The sequence below is a fragment of the Macaca fascicularis genome, chromosome 8 (assembly GCF_037993035.2).
Source record: "Macaca fascicularis isolate 582-1 chromosome 8, T2T-MFA8v1.1".
Lineage (NCBI taxonomy): Eukaryota > Metazoa > Chordata > Mammalia > Primates > Cercopithecidae > Macaca > Macaca fascicularis.
In genome coordinates, this window is record NC_088382.1 from 99,626,708 (window position 1) to 99,641,876 (window position 15,169).

At 35.9% G+C, this 15,169-nt stretch overlaps 1 protein-coding gene across 3 annotated transcripts in view; it reads right to left on the reverse strand.

Moving 5' to 3' along the window:
- Window positions 1-5,817: 5,817 nt before the first annotated feature.
- NBN (nibrin) overlaps window positions 5,818-15,169 on the reverse strand; it is a 51,382-nt gene continuing 42,030 nt past the window's right edge. For 2 of the 3 annotated variants that reach the window (XM_005563667.4, XM_073999071.1), the window contains 2 exons: window positions 9,380-9,429; window positions 5,818-7,944 (listed from right to left, as the gene is read on the reverse strand). In XM_005563667.4, coding sequence (XP_005563724.1) covers window positions 7,914-7,944; window positions 9,380-9,429 — 81 coding nt within the window. In that variant the 3' untranslated portion in view covers window positions 5,818-7,913. The remainder of the gene's footprint in view (window positions 7,945-9,379; window positions 9,430-15,169) is intronic. The other variant, XR_280037.4, reaches the window with a different exon arrangement.

Here is a 15,169-nt window from a genome sequence, read left to right on the forward strand (position 1 = left end):
TCATCCCTCGATGCCTGGCTTGGTGTCTGGCAAACAGTCCATAATTAGCAGATGTTGAAAGACTGTTTACAAAGCAGAATTTATTTGGGGATTTAAAGTGCAATGATACAACAAAAAGATTTAATTAGAGCTTCCAGTGTTTTGAGTATGTGAACCATATCCAACTTTTTTGAAAATCTAAAGTTTTATGTAATACATTGCTGTGGCATCAAATTTTAGTTGGTTGTATTAGTCAATAGGAAGTGGTGGAAAATTTCTAAATAAATTCAGCTATTAAATCAACTTCCACTAAATCTCAGCATTTGGAACACTGGAGAACCCAGAATGGAACAAAATTAGACTGAATGTAAATGTCATTTAAAAATCTAACTGGGGCTGGGCACAGTGGCTCACGTCTGTAATCCCAAAACTTTGGGAGGCTGAGGCAGGTGGATCACCTGAGGTTAGGAGTTCAAGACCAGCCCTGCCAACATGGTGAAACCTCATCTCTACTAAAAATACAAAAGCTAGCCAGGCGTGATGGTGGGTGCCTGTAGTCCCAGCTACTTGGGAGGTGAGGCACAAGAATTGCTTGAACCTGGGAAGCAGAGGTTGCAGTGAGCTGAGACTGCACCACTGTACTCCAGCCTGGGCCTCAGAGTGGAACTATCTGAAAAAAAAATATTAAAAATCTAACTCAGTTAGAAAGGCTGCTTGCTGCATAGACCCATTTTGATCTGATCATACAGTCTTTTAAAAAGTTGTGTACATTCCTTGGTGTGGGGGGATAAAGGGTCTGAGTCCCCTAGGGCTAGTCTGAAGAGTATGTGAAATAAGGATTAAAGAGACACCCTGATTATGTTGAACAGCCCCCTCTCTGCCCCCCCGCATGCAGGTTATTCAAGAGAAATGGTGTCTTTGGGGAAGGAACCGGGTAAAAAAGGTAAAGATGATGACTGATAAAGCATAAAAAGAATGAAAACCTTCAAATTAAAAATAAAAGGATGGCATCCTGGTTTTAATCATGATGGAGTAATAAGAATGGGGCTTACCCTTTACTGTAAGAATCAACTACAAAACTCTTGAAAATACATAAAGCAGTGTTTTCACACAGTTGTAGACAGCAGTCCAGGACTGATTTTTAAGAGAAGTAACAAGCGGTGAGCTCCATAATCACCCTGACTTTCTGCTTGAAGGTACTTTGCAAACTAACATAAAGTGGAGTATGTCTGGTTGGAAGAAAATAACACAGTATAGGGTTCCTGCTAGAATTTGCTGAGCAGAGTACTGGGGAGGAGGAAGCTGCAGAGAAGCAGCTGCAGAAATCTGCATAATTTTCTTACATGTGGCACAATACTAAACAGTACAGGGAGAAACCATGGGGCTTTAGGGATTAGCAGCTATAAGTTAGGGGTTGAGTGGAGACTTTGAAGGTATTCAGTTCTGGAAGACTTTGGAATTCTGGCCAAATAGCAGAGCCACCACCTCAAGCGTTCAGCTGAAACCCCAAAAAGGCTATGCCTTGCGAATAGGGGTACCTTAATTTGCCCCAAACTAAGCCGCAACAGGATCAAGCAGGTCTGTGAGTAAACTGCCTGCCAGCACAAGACTTGACACTCCTCAAGGAAGACAAAATCCAGACTGTAACAACAGCATCAACAATGTCCAGCACACAGTAAAAGATTACTGGGTGTCCAGACAAGAAAATGTGACACAACCAGAAAAAACAAGCAATCAAAACAGATCTAAGAATTGATACAAATGTTGGAAATCGCAGACAAGTACTTTAAAACAGTTAATATGTTCAAAATATTAAAATGACACTAAAGAAGGGAATATCAGAAGAAATACTAAAAAGTGAACATTGTATAGCTGAAAAGTACATTCTGAAAAGAAAAATTCACTAGATGAGCTTAACATACAGGACACTGGAGAAGAAAAGATCAATGAACTTGAGGACAGGTTAATATAAACTATCCCAACAAAGCATAAAGAAAACTAAAAAAATAATTGCAAGACTTGATGGGATAATATCAAGTGTCTAACATGTATAGTTGGAATTCAAAAGGAGAGGAAGACTGAGCCAGAAAAATACACATTTGGAGAATAAAAAGCAGAAAAATTTCCAAATTTCATTTAAGAAATCTACAACCCATAGATCCAAGAAACTCACACTGCAAACAGGATAAAAAGGAAATCACACCTATGCACCTAACAGACTGCTGAAAAGTAGGAAAGTTTAAAAGCTGTCAGAGAAAAAAGGGAACAATGATAAGAAATACATGACTAGGAAAAATGCAATCAAGAAGACAGTCTTAAATATCTTTGAATTGCTGAAGTAAAAATACTGCCAAACTAAAATTCTATATCCAGTGAAAATATTCTTCAAAACAAAAGTGAAATAGTCATTTTTGGATATGTCAAAGTTGAGAAAATATGCTGTCAGAAGACCTGCACTGCAAAAGGTGGAAATTCTTCATACTAAGGTACATGATACCTGCATGTATCTACATGAAAGAAAGAAAAATGCCAGAATGGTAAATAAAAATTATGTATTTTCTCATTTCTTAAATTATTCAAAATCCAGTTGACTGTTGAGAATGTGTTTAAGCATAAACAATTTAAACAAAAAGTAAAAAACTGTATGATTTAGGACATGTAGAGTAAAATATACCATAATTATAGCACTGTACAGAAAGACAACGAGAAGTATACTTCCCCCCTCCACGCCCGAGAGAGGGTATCACTCTGTCTCCCAGGCTTGACTGCAGTGGTGTAATCTTGGCTCACTGCAGCCTCAACATCCCAGTCTCAAGCGATCCTCCTGCCTCAGCCTCCCAAGTAGCTGGGACCACAGGCAAGTGCCACCACACACAGCTAATTTTTTGTAGAGATGGGGTTTTGCCATATTTGCCCAGGGTGATCTTAAACTGAGCTCAAGCGATCTGCCTGCCTTAGCCTCCCAAAGTGCTGGGATTACAGGCATGAGCCACTGTATGCGGCAGAAGTATACTTTTATCAGGTGTATACATTATACAATTAGTGGTGTGTTATTTTAGATAAGAATCCATATCCTTATGGTAACTACTAAAAACAAGTAAAAGGTACAACTATAAAGCCAATAGAAGAGATGAAATGGAATACTAAACAATAACTCAAGGCAGAAAAAGAGAAACAAGGGACAGTGAGAAAATAAGCATGATCATATACTCCAACTCAACCACAGCAATAATTATATTTATATACAAGTGGCTTAAACACCACACACTTAAAAGCAAAGATCATCAGATTGAATAAAAAGCTTCAACAAGGTTTACAATAGCTTTATCCAAATATAAAGATACCAATAGGTTATAAGTAAAACTGGAAAAAGACATACCATGAAAACACTAATAAAAGACTTCAAGTATTAGAGATAGATATTTTATCACGAAATGTTTAGTTAATGGAAAACATATCAATTCTAAATGTATATGCACCTAATTATTGAGTTTTAAGATACATAAAAGACAATGGAGAACTAAGGTGAGACAAACTCACAATCATAGTTGGAGATTGAGTAGACAAAATCAAAGGATGTAAGAGATATTCAATGGCATTACCAACCGCTGATCTGACATATATAGAAAAACTACACTCCTAAACTGCAGAATACTCATTCTTTTTACATGCAACCAGAATATTCACCAAAACGGGCCAACAATATGCTTGCCCATAAAACAAGTCTCAAAACATTTAAAAAGATTAAAATATTACTGAATATGATCTCTGACCACAGTGGAATTTTAGAAATAGTATCATATAGAAATAAATAAGAATTAACTATTACATCTTTTGGTAGATGGAAAAATTATATTTGGAAATTAGTCCATATGTCAGTGAAAAAAAATCACAGGGAAATTGGGGCATTTTTTGAGCCAAAAGATCATACAAGTAACCAAATTTATCACATGCAGCTAAAGAGGTGTGTTGAGTGAAATTCTAAATACTCAGTTTTGAAGATGGGTTTAAAATCAATGATCTACAATGGACTAGGGAAAAGGGGCAAATTAACCCTAAGTAAGCCGAAGGAAGGAAAGTGAAAATCAATGAAATAGAAAAACGAGAGGCCGGGCGCAGTGTTTCATGCCTGTAACCCCACCTACTCAGGAGCCTGAGGCAGGAGAATCGCTTGAACCTGGGAGGCGGAGGTTTCAGTGAGCCAGATCGGGTCACTGCACTCCACCCTGGGTGACAGTGAGACACAGTCTCAATAAATAAATAAATAAATAAATAAATAAATAATAGAAAAAGGACATACACTAGAGAAAAATTAATGAAATTAAATGTTCTTCAAAAAATTTTAATATAATTTATAAAGCTCTAGCTAGATAAGAACTAAAGAACACAAGATTCAGATAACAAGAGACTCCACGACATATTACATTTTAACACAAATACTATAAACTTTTATACCAATACATTTCACAACTTACTGGAAAATGTGAAGTCCTTAAAAGACACAAACTACTGCAACTACTAGAGGCAGAACATCTATAGCTCCTTGAGAGAAAAAATACAGACATTTAACATTGCATTGATAGCCACTGTAACAGGTAAGAAAAAGAAAAGACAAAAACAATTGGAAGGAAGAAGTAAAACTGCCTGTATTCACCAACGACATGATTGTGTACTTAAAATCCTAAGGAATCTGCGGGAAAAAAAAAAAAATGCCAGAATAGGTGAGTTTAGCAAGTTCACAGGATCCAAATTCTATACACCAAAAATAATTGTATTTTCATATAAAAGAAAAAAATCATTGCAAGATGAACTTTTTGAAAGTATCATTTACAGTACCAAAAAAATGCTTAGGGACAGATTTAAAACATGTCCAAGCCTCTACAGTGAAACTACAAAACAATGTGGAAAGAGTAGATCGATCGAAGTAAATGAATAGACATATTACATACATGGAATGGAAGATTGAATATTTTTAAGATGTCAGTTCTTCACAAATTGATTTTTAGATTCAGCACAATAATTCTAGCCTATTTTTGGGATAGAAATTGACATGCTCAGAGGACTGATGTATCAGACTTCTAGACTTCCTACATAGTCCTGACTTACCATTTTTCGACTAGATGGTAGTATAAGAGTGATACACATTCAATAGAAAGCCTACTTTGAATTTTGTTCTTTTCCCTGGCTAGTAATGTGCCCATACAATACTTAATCTTGCAATGCTGGACAGCAGCAGCAAGCCGCAGCTCCCAGTCAGCCACAGCATCAGGAGGGTAAAAACTGATTCTTGCTCTTTGTGAAGAACACTATTCCTGCTAAACCGTCAGTGTCAGTGCCCTTAGTGCCTTCAACCAATGCTTCTACTCAAGCCTAATCAGTAGGGAAATTGATAATCCTGTTGCTGTAGTATTCCCCATCATGCCACAATTTTAGTGCAATGCTTCAAACATTCTTCAGGCCCAGTGTGCTTTCAGCTGTGTATGTTAATAAGTAGCTATACAATCATTCTGTTTTTTGCTTTCAGTTTAGTATTTAATAAATTAGATGAGCTATTCAGTACTTTACAATGAAACAGTCTTTGTGTTAGATGATTTTGCCCAACTATAGGCTAATGTGTCATGAGTACATTTAAGGTAGGCTAGGTTAAGCTATGATGTAGGTTAAGGTGGATTAAATGCACTTTTGACTTAAAATACAGTATTTTCAACTTACGTTGCGTTTATCCCAACTTAAGGAGCATCTATGCAGCTACAGTAATTCAAGGCAGTGTGGTATGAGTGCAAGGATGGACAGACATTTCAATGTAACGGAACAGAAAGTCCAGAAACAGATCCACCATTATGGTTAACTGATTTTTTACTAAATGGCAATGTAATTTAATGAGGAAGGGATAATTCTTTCAATAAACAGTGTTACAATGACTGGATACTTGTATGGGGGAAAAAAGAACCCTGATCCATAATTCACAACATACATATCAATTCAAGATGGATCACAAATATAAAAAATAAAGTTTATATAATAAAGCAGAATACCTGAAATCTTGGGGTTAAATTGGAGAGAAAAAATATAAAACATAAAAGAAAAAAATAAATTTGACCTTGAAAATTTAAAACTTCTATTCATCAAAAGACATAAAGAAAACAGTCAAGCCACAGACTAGGTGTAATATTCTCAATACATGCATCTGACAAGAGACTTGCATCTAGAATGTATAAAGAATTTCTATGACCCAATTATAGTTATCAGGGATATACAAATTAAAACCAAAATGAAACATCACTACACACCCATTGGAATGGTTAAAAGGAAAAATACTGACACCACCAATATTTGTAAAGATAGGAGGTACCAGAATTCTCATTCATTATATTCATAAATTTACAAATATAAAAATTGCTATAGGTAGGGCAGTCTTAGAAAGGGATTGTGGGCATGACAGAGACCAATATTAATCTGTCCATTATATTCCTTAACTGTAAAATGGAGACCATATGTTCCACCAGCTTCACTCGGTAATTATGATACATGGCTATTAACAGACTCAAATGACTCCATTTCATCAATTAATATGCCCTGTCAATTCTACTTCTAAGGTATCCCATGTTCTATCCAATGTCATACCACTATCATAATTTAAGTGTTCATAACTCTCTATAATATTTCAATAATCTAACTGATCTCAATGCATATAGTAGAAATTGCAGACTGACTCACCTAATTTCTGCTCCCTAGGAAGGCTGAGAAGCTTTAAAAAAAAAACTTCATTTCCCTAACTCCCTTGCAGCTGGAGTTCCACCTGCAAGTAGCCAGAACTTGGAAGTAAGTTTAATTTGGTTCTGGCAAGTAGATGCACTTCCACAAGATTTGGAAGGTGAGAGTGATGTAGAGGCCAACCTCTTGTCCCTTTTGTTGCTTCTGTTTACAAGGGAAGTCATGGAAATATGGCCTCCATTCCTCACTGTTCCATTTCTCATTCTCCAGACAACTAAGCAGTTGTAGTGATTCTTGATTGGAGCTTCCTTCTTGCTGGATCACAGGTACATGAATATATTCTCGAACACAAGAGTTGAAAATCACTTGTCAATAAAGTTTGAAAAAAGACATTCGTTGTTTCTTACCATCTCCCTTTAAGGTAGAAAAAGAAAACAATCTCACCATTTCTACTTTTTAAGTAGGAAAACTAGGACTCTAAATAAGCTCAAAACAGACACACACCCAGCTCAGTAAGACCACCAAAAATGGATACAGGTCTTTCCATTCTGGTGAAAACTAAACCCATGTTTGATGAAGTCTCCACATGGTATTCAGTTTCTAGTACTAGAACAACATGTAGGTGACATCTGCACCACTGAAGCCATTTTGTTTGGATCACTAGAGTTTAGGTAAGACTACAGCAAAATGGAAAAGAAATAATAATAAAAAATATATTGATATTCCTATAATTTTTAATCTACTAAGTAAAAAAGCAAGGTGTAGAACACTGTATATGTTATGCCATCATTTGTGTAGGAAATTATTTAAAAATAGGAATTTGAATAGGACTCAAAAATCCCAGGAAAGATTCATAAGAAATGAGTATCATGAATTTTTTCTCCGGGGAACCAAGTAGCTAGGACAATGGTGAAAGGGTGACTTTAGTCTTTACCTTATGTACATTTAGAATTTTGAACTGTGACTAAATAACTATTTAATAAACAAAACACATTGAAAAATGAAAAAAAAAAAAAAAGATGCAATGAGAAAGCCTGAAAACAGAGTAACTGTTACACACAAAAGAATCAAAGTTTTGTGCATTTTATTTAATAAATTTAGGCCATAAAATATTGTAACTTAAATCTCTTCTATATACTATATATATTCATATAACCTTGTTGGCCTGAAGTAGATGTTTACTAGGAAGTTTTTCCATGGCTTCTTTTTAAAATCCTCAGTTATCTTCTCCTTTTTAAATAAGGATTGTATCTGCAAAGAAAGAAATGGGGTTAAATGATATTTAGATAAGGGATAGTATTTCTTTTAAAGGTAAAGGACTTTCAAACTATAGTCACACTTTGGCAAATAGGATAGGAATGACAATTTTGTCCTTAGGATCAGATATTAATCACTGACATTTTTATTTTCATTTATCCCTTTGATGTTGCTTTGATGAAAATATGGTAAAAACCAAACAAAAAAATCAACAATAACAAAAATCCTGTAAAGCTTTAAAATAATTAATGAAAACAGTTTAAAAATGAAGGTATGTTTATACTTCTTTCTCTATGGCTTCAAAGATCCCCATTCCTCCCCTTAATGGAAGCATATCATCTGTATAAAAGAGCATAATCTACTTAAATGTAATTAGCACTTTACAACATTTTCTCCTACAGCAGTTAAACAAATATGGCTGAACAACTTATCTCATTCGACTAATGACAAATCAGTATTGTTTGTTAACCTTTTTTTTTTTTTGAGACGGAATCTGGCTCTGGAGTGCAGTGTCATGGTCGCAGCTCACTGCAGCCTCCGCCTCCCGGGTTCAAGCGATTCTCCTGCCTCAGCCTCCTGAGTAGCTGGAATTACAGGTGCATGCCACCACGCCTGGCTAATTTTTGTACTTTTAGTAGAGACGGGGTTTCTCCATGTTGGCCAGGCTGGTCTTGAACTCCTGACCTCGTAATCTGCCCACCTCCGCCTCCCAAAGTGCTGGGATTACCCAGCCTGTTTGTCAACATTTTTACCAGCAATTTATACTCTCAAGTATGAAATTAGAGAATCAATCTAATTTGCTGCAAAACAGACTCAAAAAGTATTTCTTCGTTTTGTCTTTAAGTTGGGAAAATATTCCTCTCCCCTAGCTGATATCTACCTCTACAGTATTGTATTAGTATTTCAGAGGCAATTATTATAATAGGTTTGTTAGGTCTGCAGGAATGCTGAAAATGTATTAAATCAGAATTAAATTATAATCACATAGTACAACTCTAAAACCTCCCATAAAAAACCTGCTGTGAAACTCTAATCCAGCCTTTTGTTTTTATGCATGTGCCAATTAAAACTAAACAAATAGTCTGGCATTTTACTTGTCTTAATTCAAAACTCAATCATAATTCTACTCAGAGCTGAAAAATCTCACAAATTTACACAACAGTTTCACACAATTCAGGAACCGTCTTTTTGCCTGAATGCCCCCATACAAATTTTAAGTATCTTACAATACGACTTAACCCCAAACCTCGATGCTATATTCAATTAACCCAATCGAGAGGTGCTTAAGTAATAAAAATAAACACTTATGTTAGGTGAAGGGACTAGTTGTCTATGAGGACACAAGAAACAAATTCTTAATTTCTATGAACAGAACTACATTTTATATACATCTCTCAAAGGTACATGAGAAAGCTGAATCAAACTTTACCTAAAAAGATCATCAGCAAGAGACTCTTCTTTTGCATGTTGATTTTGTACCTGTCAAAATTAACATAATATCAAACATTTGCTCAGTGGTGAATATATAGTTAATGAATTGCTATAGTGATAGGTCACTGTCATCTTAGAGATTTCCACATCCTGGAGGTCACCAAGTCTATGAGTTCTTGCCTCTGCAATATTTCATTTAACGGATCTTCTATATTTTCACTCCATGCTAGTATTATTACAAAAGAGCTCTAATTAAACAGCTTTCTCCCACCAATCTCCACTCAAAGACAACCAATGTATATTGCTAGCTTGCTGAGTTTTTAAACACTCTTTCCAGCAAAACCCTTTTACTAAATGAGATTTCAGTGCTTGGGGATCAGACCACTGATGAGACTAAGAGGGCAACATTTACCCCACCTTCAACTACAGCAGCTCCACAGTTAAAGGGGCTCCTGTGTTCTTGGTCCCAAATCAGGGCTTAGAGGCTGCTGCTAAATTACCTCTCCTCTAAAGTCCTTTTAAATACAAACTCAGTAAACTACTACAGCACCTTACAGAGTCAAAATCAAAAAATCCCTGTGCTGAGTGCATCTTCCTGAAGTCCAGCTATGTCCCTATCATATGCCATTTGAAACCCTTCAGTGACTTCTCCCACCTACCAAGGAAAACACAAACCCTTGCATGTGACCCGCTGAAATGTGCAAGGTTCTTCATAACCTGGTTCCATTTTACTTTCCTAATCACTTCTCAACCTCCTCTTCGTGGGCTCTGTATGCCGGTTAAAACTGAATCACACAAAAAAGAAAAAAGCAAAACCAAAACAAAACCCCAGAATCATCTCCTAATAAATATTCTGTGACCTTCTATCTGCTTTTGTTCATGTTTCTCCCTCTGCCAAGGAAGTTAATTCCTTTTTTTCCCTCTTCCCACATGTAAATCTTTAAAGGTACATTCATTCAATACTTATTTAGTGCCTCTTTAGCAAAGGCTTCCCGATCCCCTTCTTTCAAAAACAATGCCTGCTATGAAGAACTCTCCCAAAACTTCAGCTACAGAATTCCCAAGATGCTTATCAATTTCTATCTTCTGTTTCCTCTCTAAAAGACCAGAAGTTCCTTAAATACAGATAGAGTAAGTCCTGACTTAATGTTTTCGATAGTTTCTTGGAAACTGCAACTGTAAGTGAGATGACAAACAGCAGGTCCTTGAATCATGTTGTTTTGTTGTACTAATGAGAAATAATACTGTTTATGTCATTTCGCTTAAAGTTGCAGTTTCCAAGAACCTATTGACAATGTTAAGGACTTACTGTGTTTATTTTTACTGTTACTAACTTACATTTGAACGCTTCCAGATACTATCTTAAACTCTCTCTCTCTCTCTCTCTCTATATATATATAATCTCACTTCATTTTCATGTAACTTCATACTATTATCTCAATTTTAACCAATGAGGTAACAGAGACTTAGGTTAGGTAACCTGCAGAAGATAAGGGAACTCAGATGGAATAGCTGGGATTTGACCAGGTCTACCTTATTAAGAGCACTAGCTCTTAACCAGGCTGCCTCAGGGCTTCTGAATCTCTAGAGCAAGCCTACAAGAGTGACTTGCAGGGATTCGATCTTACAGACTGATTTTTCTATCATACAGTGAAACAAAATTACATCTTATCTTTTCAGATTTTCTAATAGGGATAGCAGAACATAAATGGGAAGACATAGTTTTAATAAAACAGTTGTCAAAATAACTACTGGTATCATTTTTCTAAATATTCTTAGAGGTTTCCTGGGGAATAATTTTAAAGCTGTAGCATAGTAAAGAAAAAACAGTGAGGAGAAAGCAGTTTTTTCACATATATTTTAGTAAAAACATATAAAATAGTATTAAGAAACAGAAATGCCTCATATTACTGGCATTTTTCAGAGGTCTGCAATAACTACTACTCATAGTCTTTCAAATTCAAATCAGGTTGGATACAGTTCAAATAATTTTTGTTTGATGTACACAATGAAAATATCCTGAATTCAAGGGAACTTCAGGAACTGACGCAGTGATTATGAAAACTAAGACTGGTGGGTCTGCAGCAGAGGCAGAGAAAGAAGGGATGAAAAAGAAAGATAGGAAGGGAATATAGAAAAGAAAAGCTGCAGCCAACAGGGAAATGAGATGGCAGTACAGAACATTTACATAAATAAACAGTAGCCACGCAGCAAAAGAAAGTCAAGTCTGTTATAGAGTAAGTCCTACCAATAGCATCTAAAATGACTCTAGCAAAAAGAGAAGTGATTTGGTGAAATCATCTAGAACACAGTCCATCTAATTCCTAATGAAATAAGCAAAAAATAGAAAACAGTCAGCAGATGTATGATGTATCATCATTCTCTCAACTTCTTCCCCATCTAAAATTAAACAAAACTTGACTGTGTTAATTAATGAAGGAAAAGAGTTTAAACCACATCATACACTTAAAAAGTGCAGTTGTGCAAAGAACCAAATGATTCTGATGCAGCTGATTCCTAATACTGTCCCAATCCATTAAAAGCGCTACAGAACTGGTCAAACCTGAGGGTTCTTACTAATGCCCCAAATTTGGGGAAAAGGTAGCGTCAACAGGGAAAACAATTGCTAGTAGGTTGCTGGGAAGGGACTAATGGTATAGAAGGTGAAGAAGTGGGGCTGACACTGACCAAACACATAGGCTCCAAGGATCTAACAAATTAGGTAAACAACCCAATAATGCTAGGTTATTCTCTTTTAGCTAGGGCACACTCCCTGGTACAGGACATTTAATTAAAATCCCAGGAGACAGCTAGCCCAAGCTGCACACAGCTCCAGCTGAGCCCTTCCTCTCCCAGATTCAATGTCTTCAGACAACAGAAACTAGATGGGACATGCCATGTGCCATTGACTGTTTCAGCATGATGCCATGCTGACAGTGAGGCATGAGGGAATTCTGTTCTTTAATTTTTATTTTATTTATTATTATTATTTTTGAGACATGGTCTTGCTCTGTCACCCAGGCTGAAGTGCAGGGGCTCCAATCATGGATCACTGCAACACTGACCTTCTAGGCTCAAGCAATCTTCCCACCTCAGCCTCCTGAGTAGCTGGGACTATAGGCACACGCACTACCATGCCCAGCTAATTTGTTGTGTTTTTTTGTTTAATTTTCATTTATTTATTTATTTTTTTTTGTAGAGACAGGGTCTCAAGATGTCGTGCAGGCTAGTCTTGAACTCCCAGGTTCAAGTGATCCTCCTGCTCCCAAAGTGCTGGGGTTATAGTCATGAGCCACACCATCGTGTCTGGCTGAATTCTGTTCTTATGGGCAAGTTAAGAATGTTATAAGTAATTTTTATTATACTCAACTTCTGTCTCACAAACTTGCTTCTGAATGCAATCCCTGCATAAGATGGCATATGATCCTTTATGTAGCAAACAGAGTATCTGGATAAGACATTTCCCTTTACCCAAGTGAAGACAAAAACAGGAAAGGGATACTGGAACAGAACATGCAGAAAACAGATAAAGAACATAATCTGCAGGAAATAATAATCTATGAATAAAAAGCAAAATAGAAATATGAAAGCAATGAAATAATGACAAAAAATTAGATGTTAACAGAACAATGAAATGAAAAAAGAACAAATGCTAAGTAAAAGAACCATAGTAACAGCCTTTCAGAATTAAATAAATTAGAAACAGCTAACACTCTAACACTTTCCACTGTTATAAATGATTTATATGTAGTATCTGATTTAATCCTCCCTCATATGTCTGTGAAATAAAGGTACTACTATTATTCTCATTCTGCACAGATGGAAACAGAGACATTAAGTAATTTGCGTAAGGTCACATACTTGGTGAGAAACATTACAGACACACCTGAAATGTAAATTTTTGATACAGTGAAAGAGCCTAAGAAAACCACAGTGAATGCAGAAAAAATAGATGTGGAGGACAAAGGTAATCCAATAAAACGATAGTTATGTCTTAAATGTAGAGAGCCCAGCAAGTACAAAATATTTTAAAATATATAATAGAAAAAAGTTTCCTGAGAAAGAGAATTACACCTGCAAATCAAAACAGCATACTATATGTCAGGAAAAACTAATGGAGAATGATCGACACTGAGATGTATTCTGACTGTTACTGGCTTTCAAGCTTAAGAAAGATGGCTGTGGTCATGCAAGTCACCTAAAAAGGGGACAAATAGGACTGGCATAAGGTGAGGGAAGCTAGGTGGGAGGAAGTACTAATAATCTCCTCACTTTTCATTGTAGGGAGCCAACAAATAATCGTATATGTGAAATTAAATATGAAGTTTAAAACAACTACCAAATCCGACTTACAGTGATTTTTATAGTTTTCTTCCTTAATATTAGACAGATCTCACAAAATATCTTGGAGGGAAGAAACATTTATAGAAATTCAGCAATGCCTTCATTTTAACTTCTTCCTATCAATGTCTCCCTTCCTTCCCAGTCTGTCCCTGCCTCTCAGTACTCCTCAATGAAGAGATATCTGGAATGTTGTTCACTTAACTGTTTAAACAGGTAATTTCTGGGCTTTAGGTTTTCACATCTTCATTCTTTGTGTACTACCATAGTTCTGTGGAATGCACATGTTATAAAATAATAAAGCCAATTTATTCTTTAAAAAAGGAAAGGAGAAAGGATGTGATTTCCATTCTTTCATTTTTTAAAAATAAGCATCCTGAATGACCTTAACAACTCTACTTCATGGGTGACTTTCCTAAATAACCCTTTTTAAAAATAACTGATAGAAAAGCATTTTAAAAAGCAAATTACACTACACCAACTATAAAGCAAAACAAGGAACGCTGAGAGATTAGCAAGGACCACAGTCAGCTTTTGCGTTGCCCTGTGAGTATCTGCAAGTCATGAAAAACCTGAACTCTGCTTTAATGTCTATATGGGGTATGAGTGATACGAAAGAAAACCCAAGATGGTGACTTTAATAAAAGACCCAGCACTAAAGGAAGAAAGAGAAATAAACCTTACAACACAGAAGGAGCTAGCAAAGAAACCTGCCCATCTTCATCCTGGCACTTAGTGAAGGAAAGAAATAAAAATCTCATTTGAAGTTTCTAATGACAAGCTGGCCTTCATTCACTCAGGCTTCTGGTCCAAATATTAATACATACTAACTGTCCGGGTGATTCAAAGAATCACAAGAAGATATTTTAATTTAAAGTGGTCTCATATTGGTAAAAGAAGACTGGAAGATAAAAAACATACCTTTTCTAGGGGAAATAAACCCGAACTTAAGACTCAAGAAAACTTCACAGATTGAGTTCCAAAGAAAACAATCGGTTCATATTCAAAAATCACAAAGCACAAACTTGAAAACAAGGTACTGTAAGAGCAGAAAACAGATCAAACATTTTAGTAATGGTATCATTCGGCAAAGAATATAAAAGGAGAAGCTTGAAAAAGAGCAAGGAACAAGAAGATTTAGAAAGAAATAAAACAGACTTCCAGTAATGAGAAAATGAATGAATGGATGCAATGCCAACTAGAGTTGAAGACAGAAGTAGTAAATTGGAAGATGATCTGCAGCAGTTGCCAAAAATATAACCCAGAGAAACAAAGACATGAAACACACAGGAAAGGCAAATGGAAAAGAAAATTTAACTAACATTAAAATCGAATTCCAGAAGGAGATAACGAGGAAAACAGCAAAAAGGTAACTAATATTCAAGAAAACGAATGAGAAATTTTCAGAATTGTTAAAACAGAATCTCCGATTTAAAAAGGCCAGTCC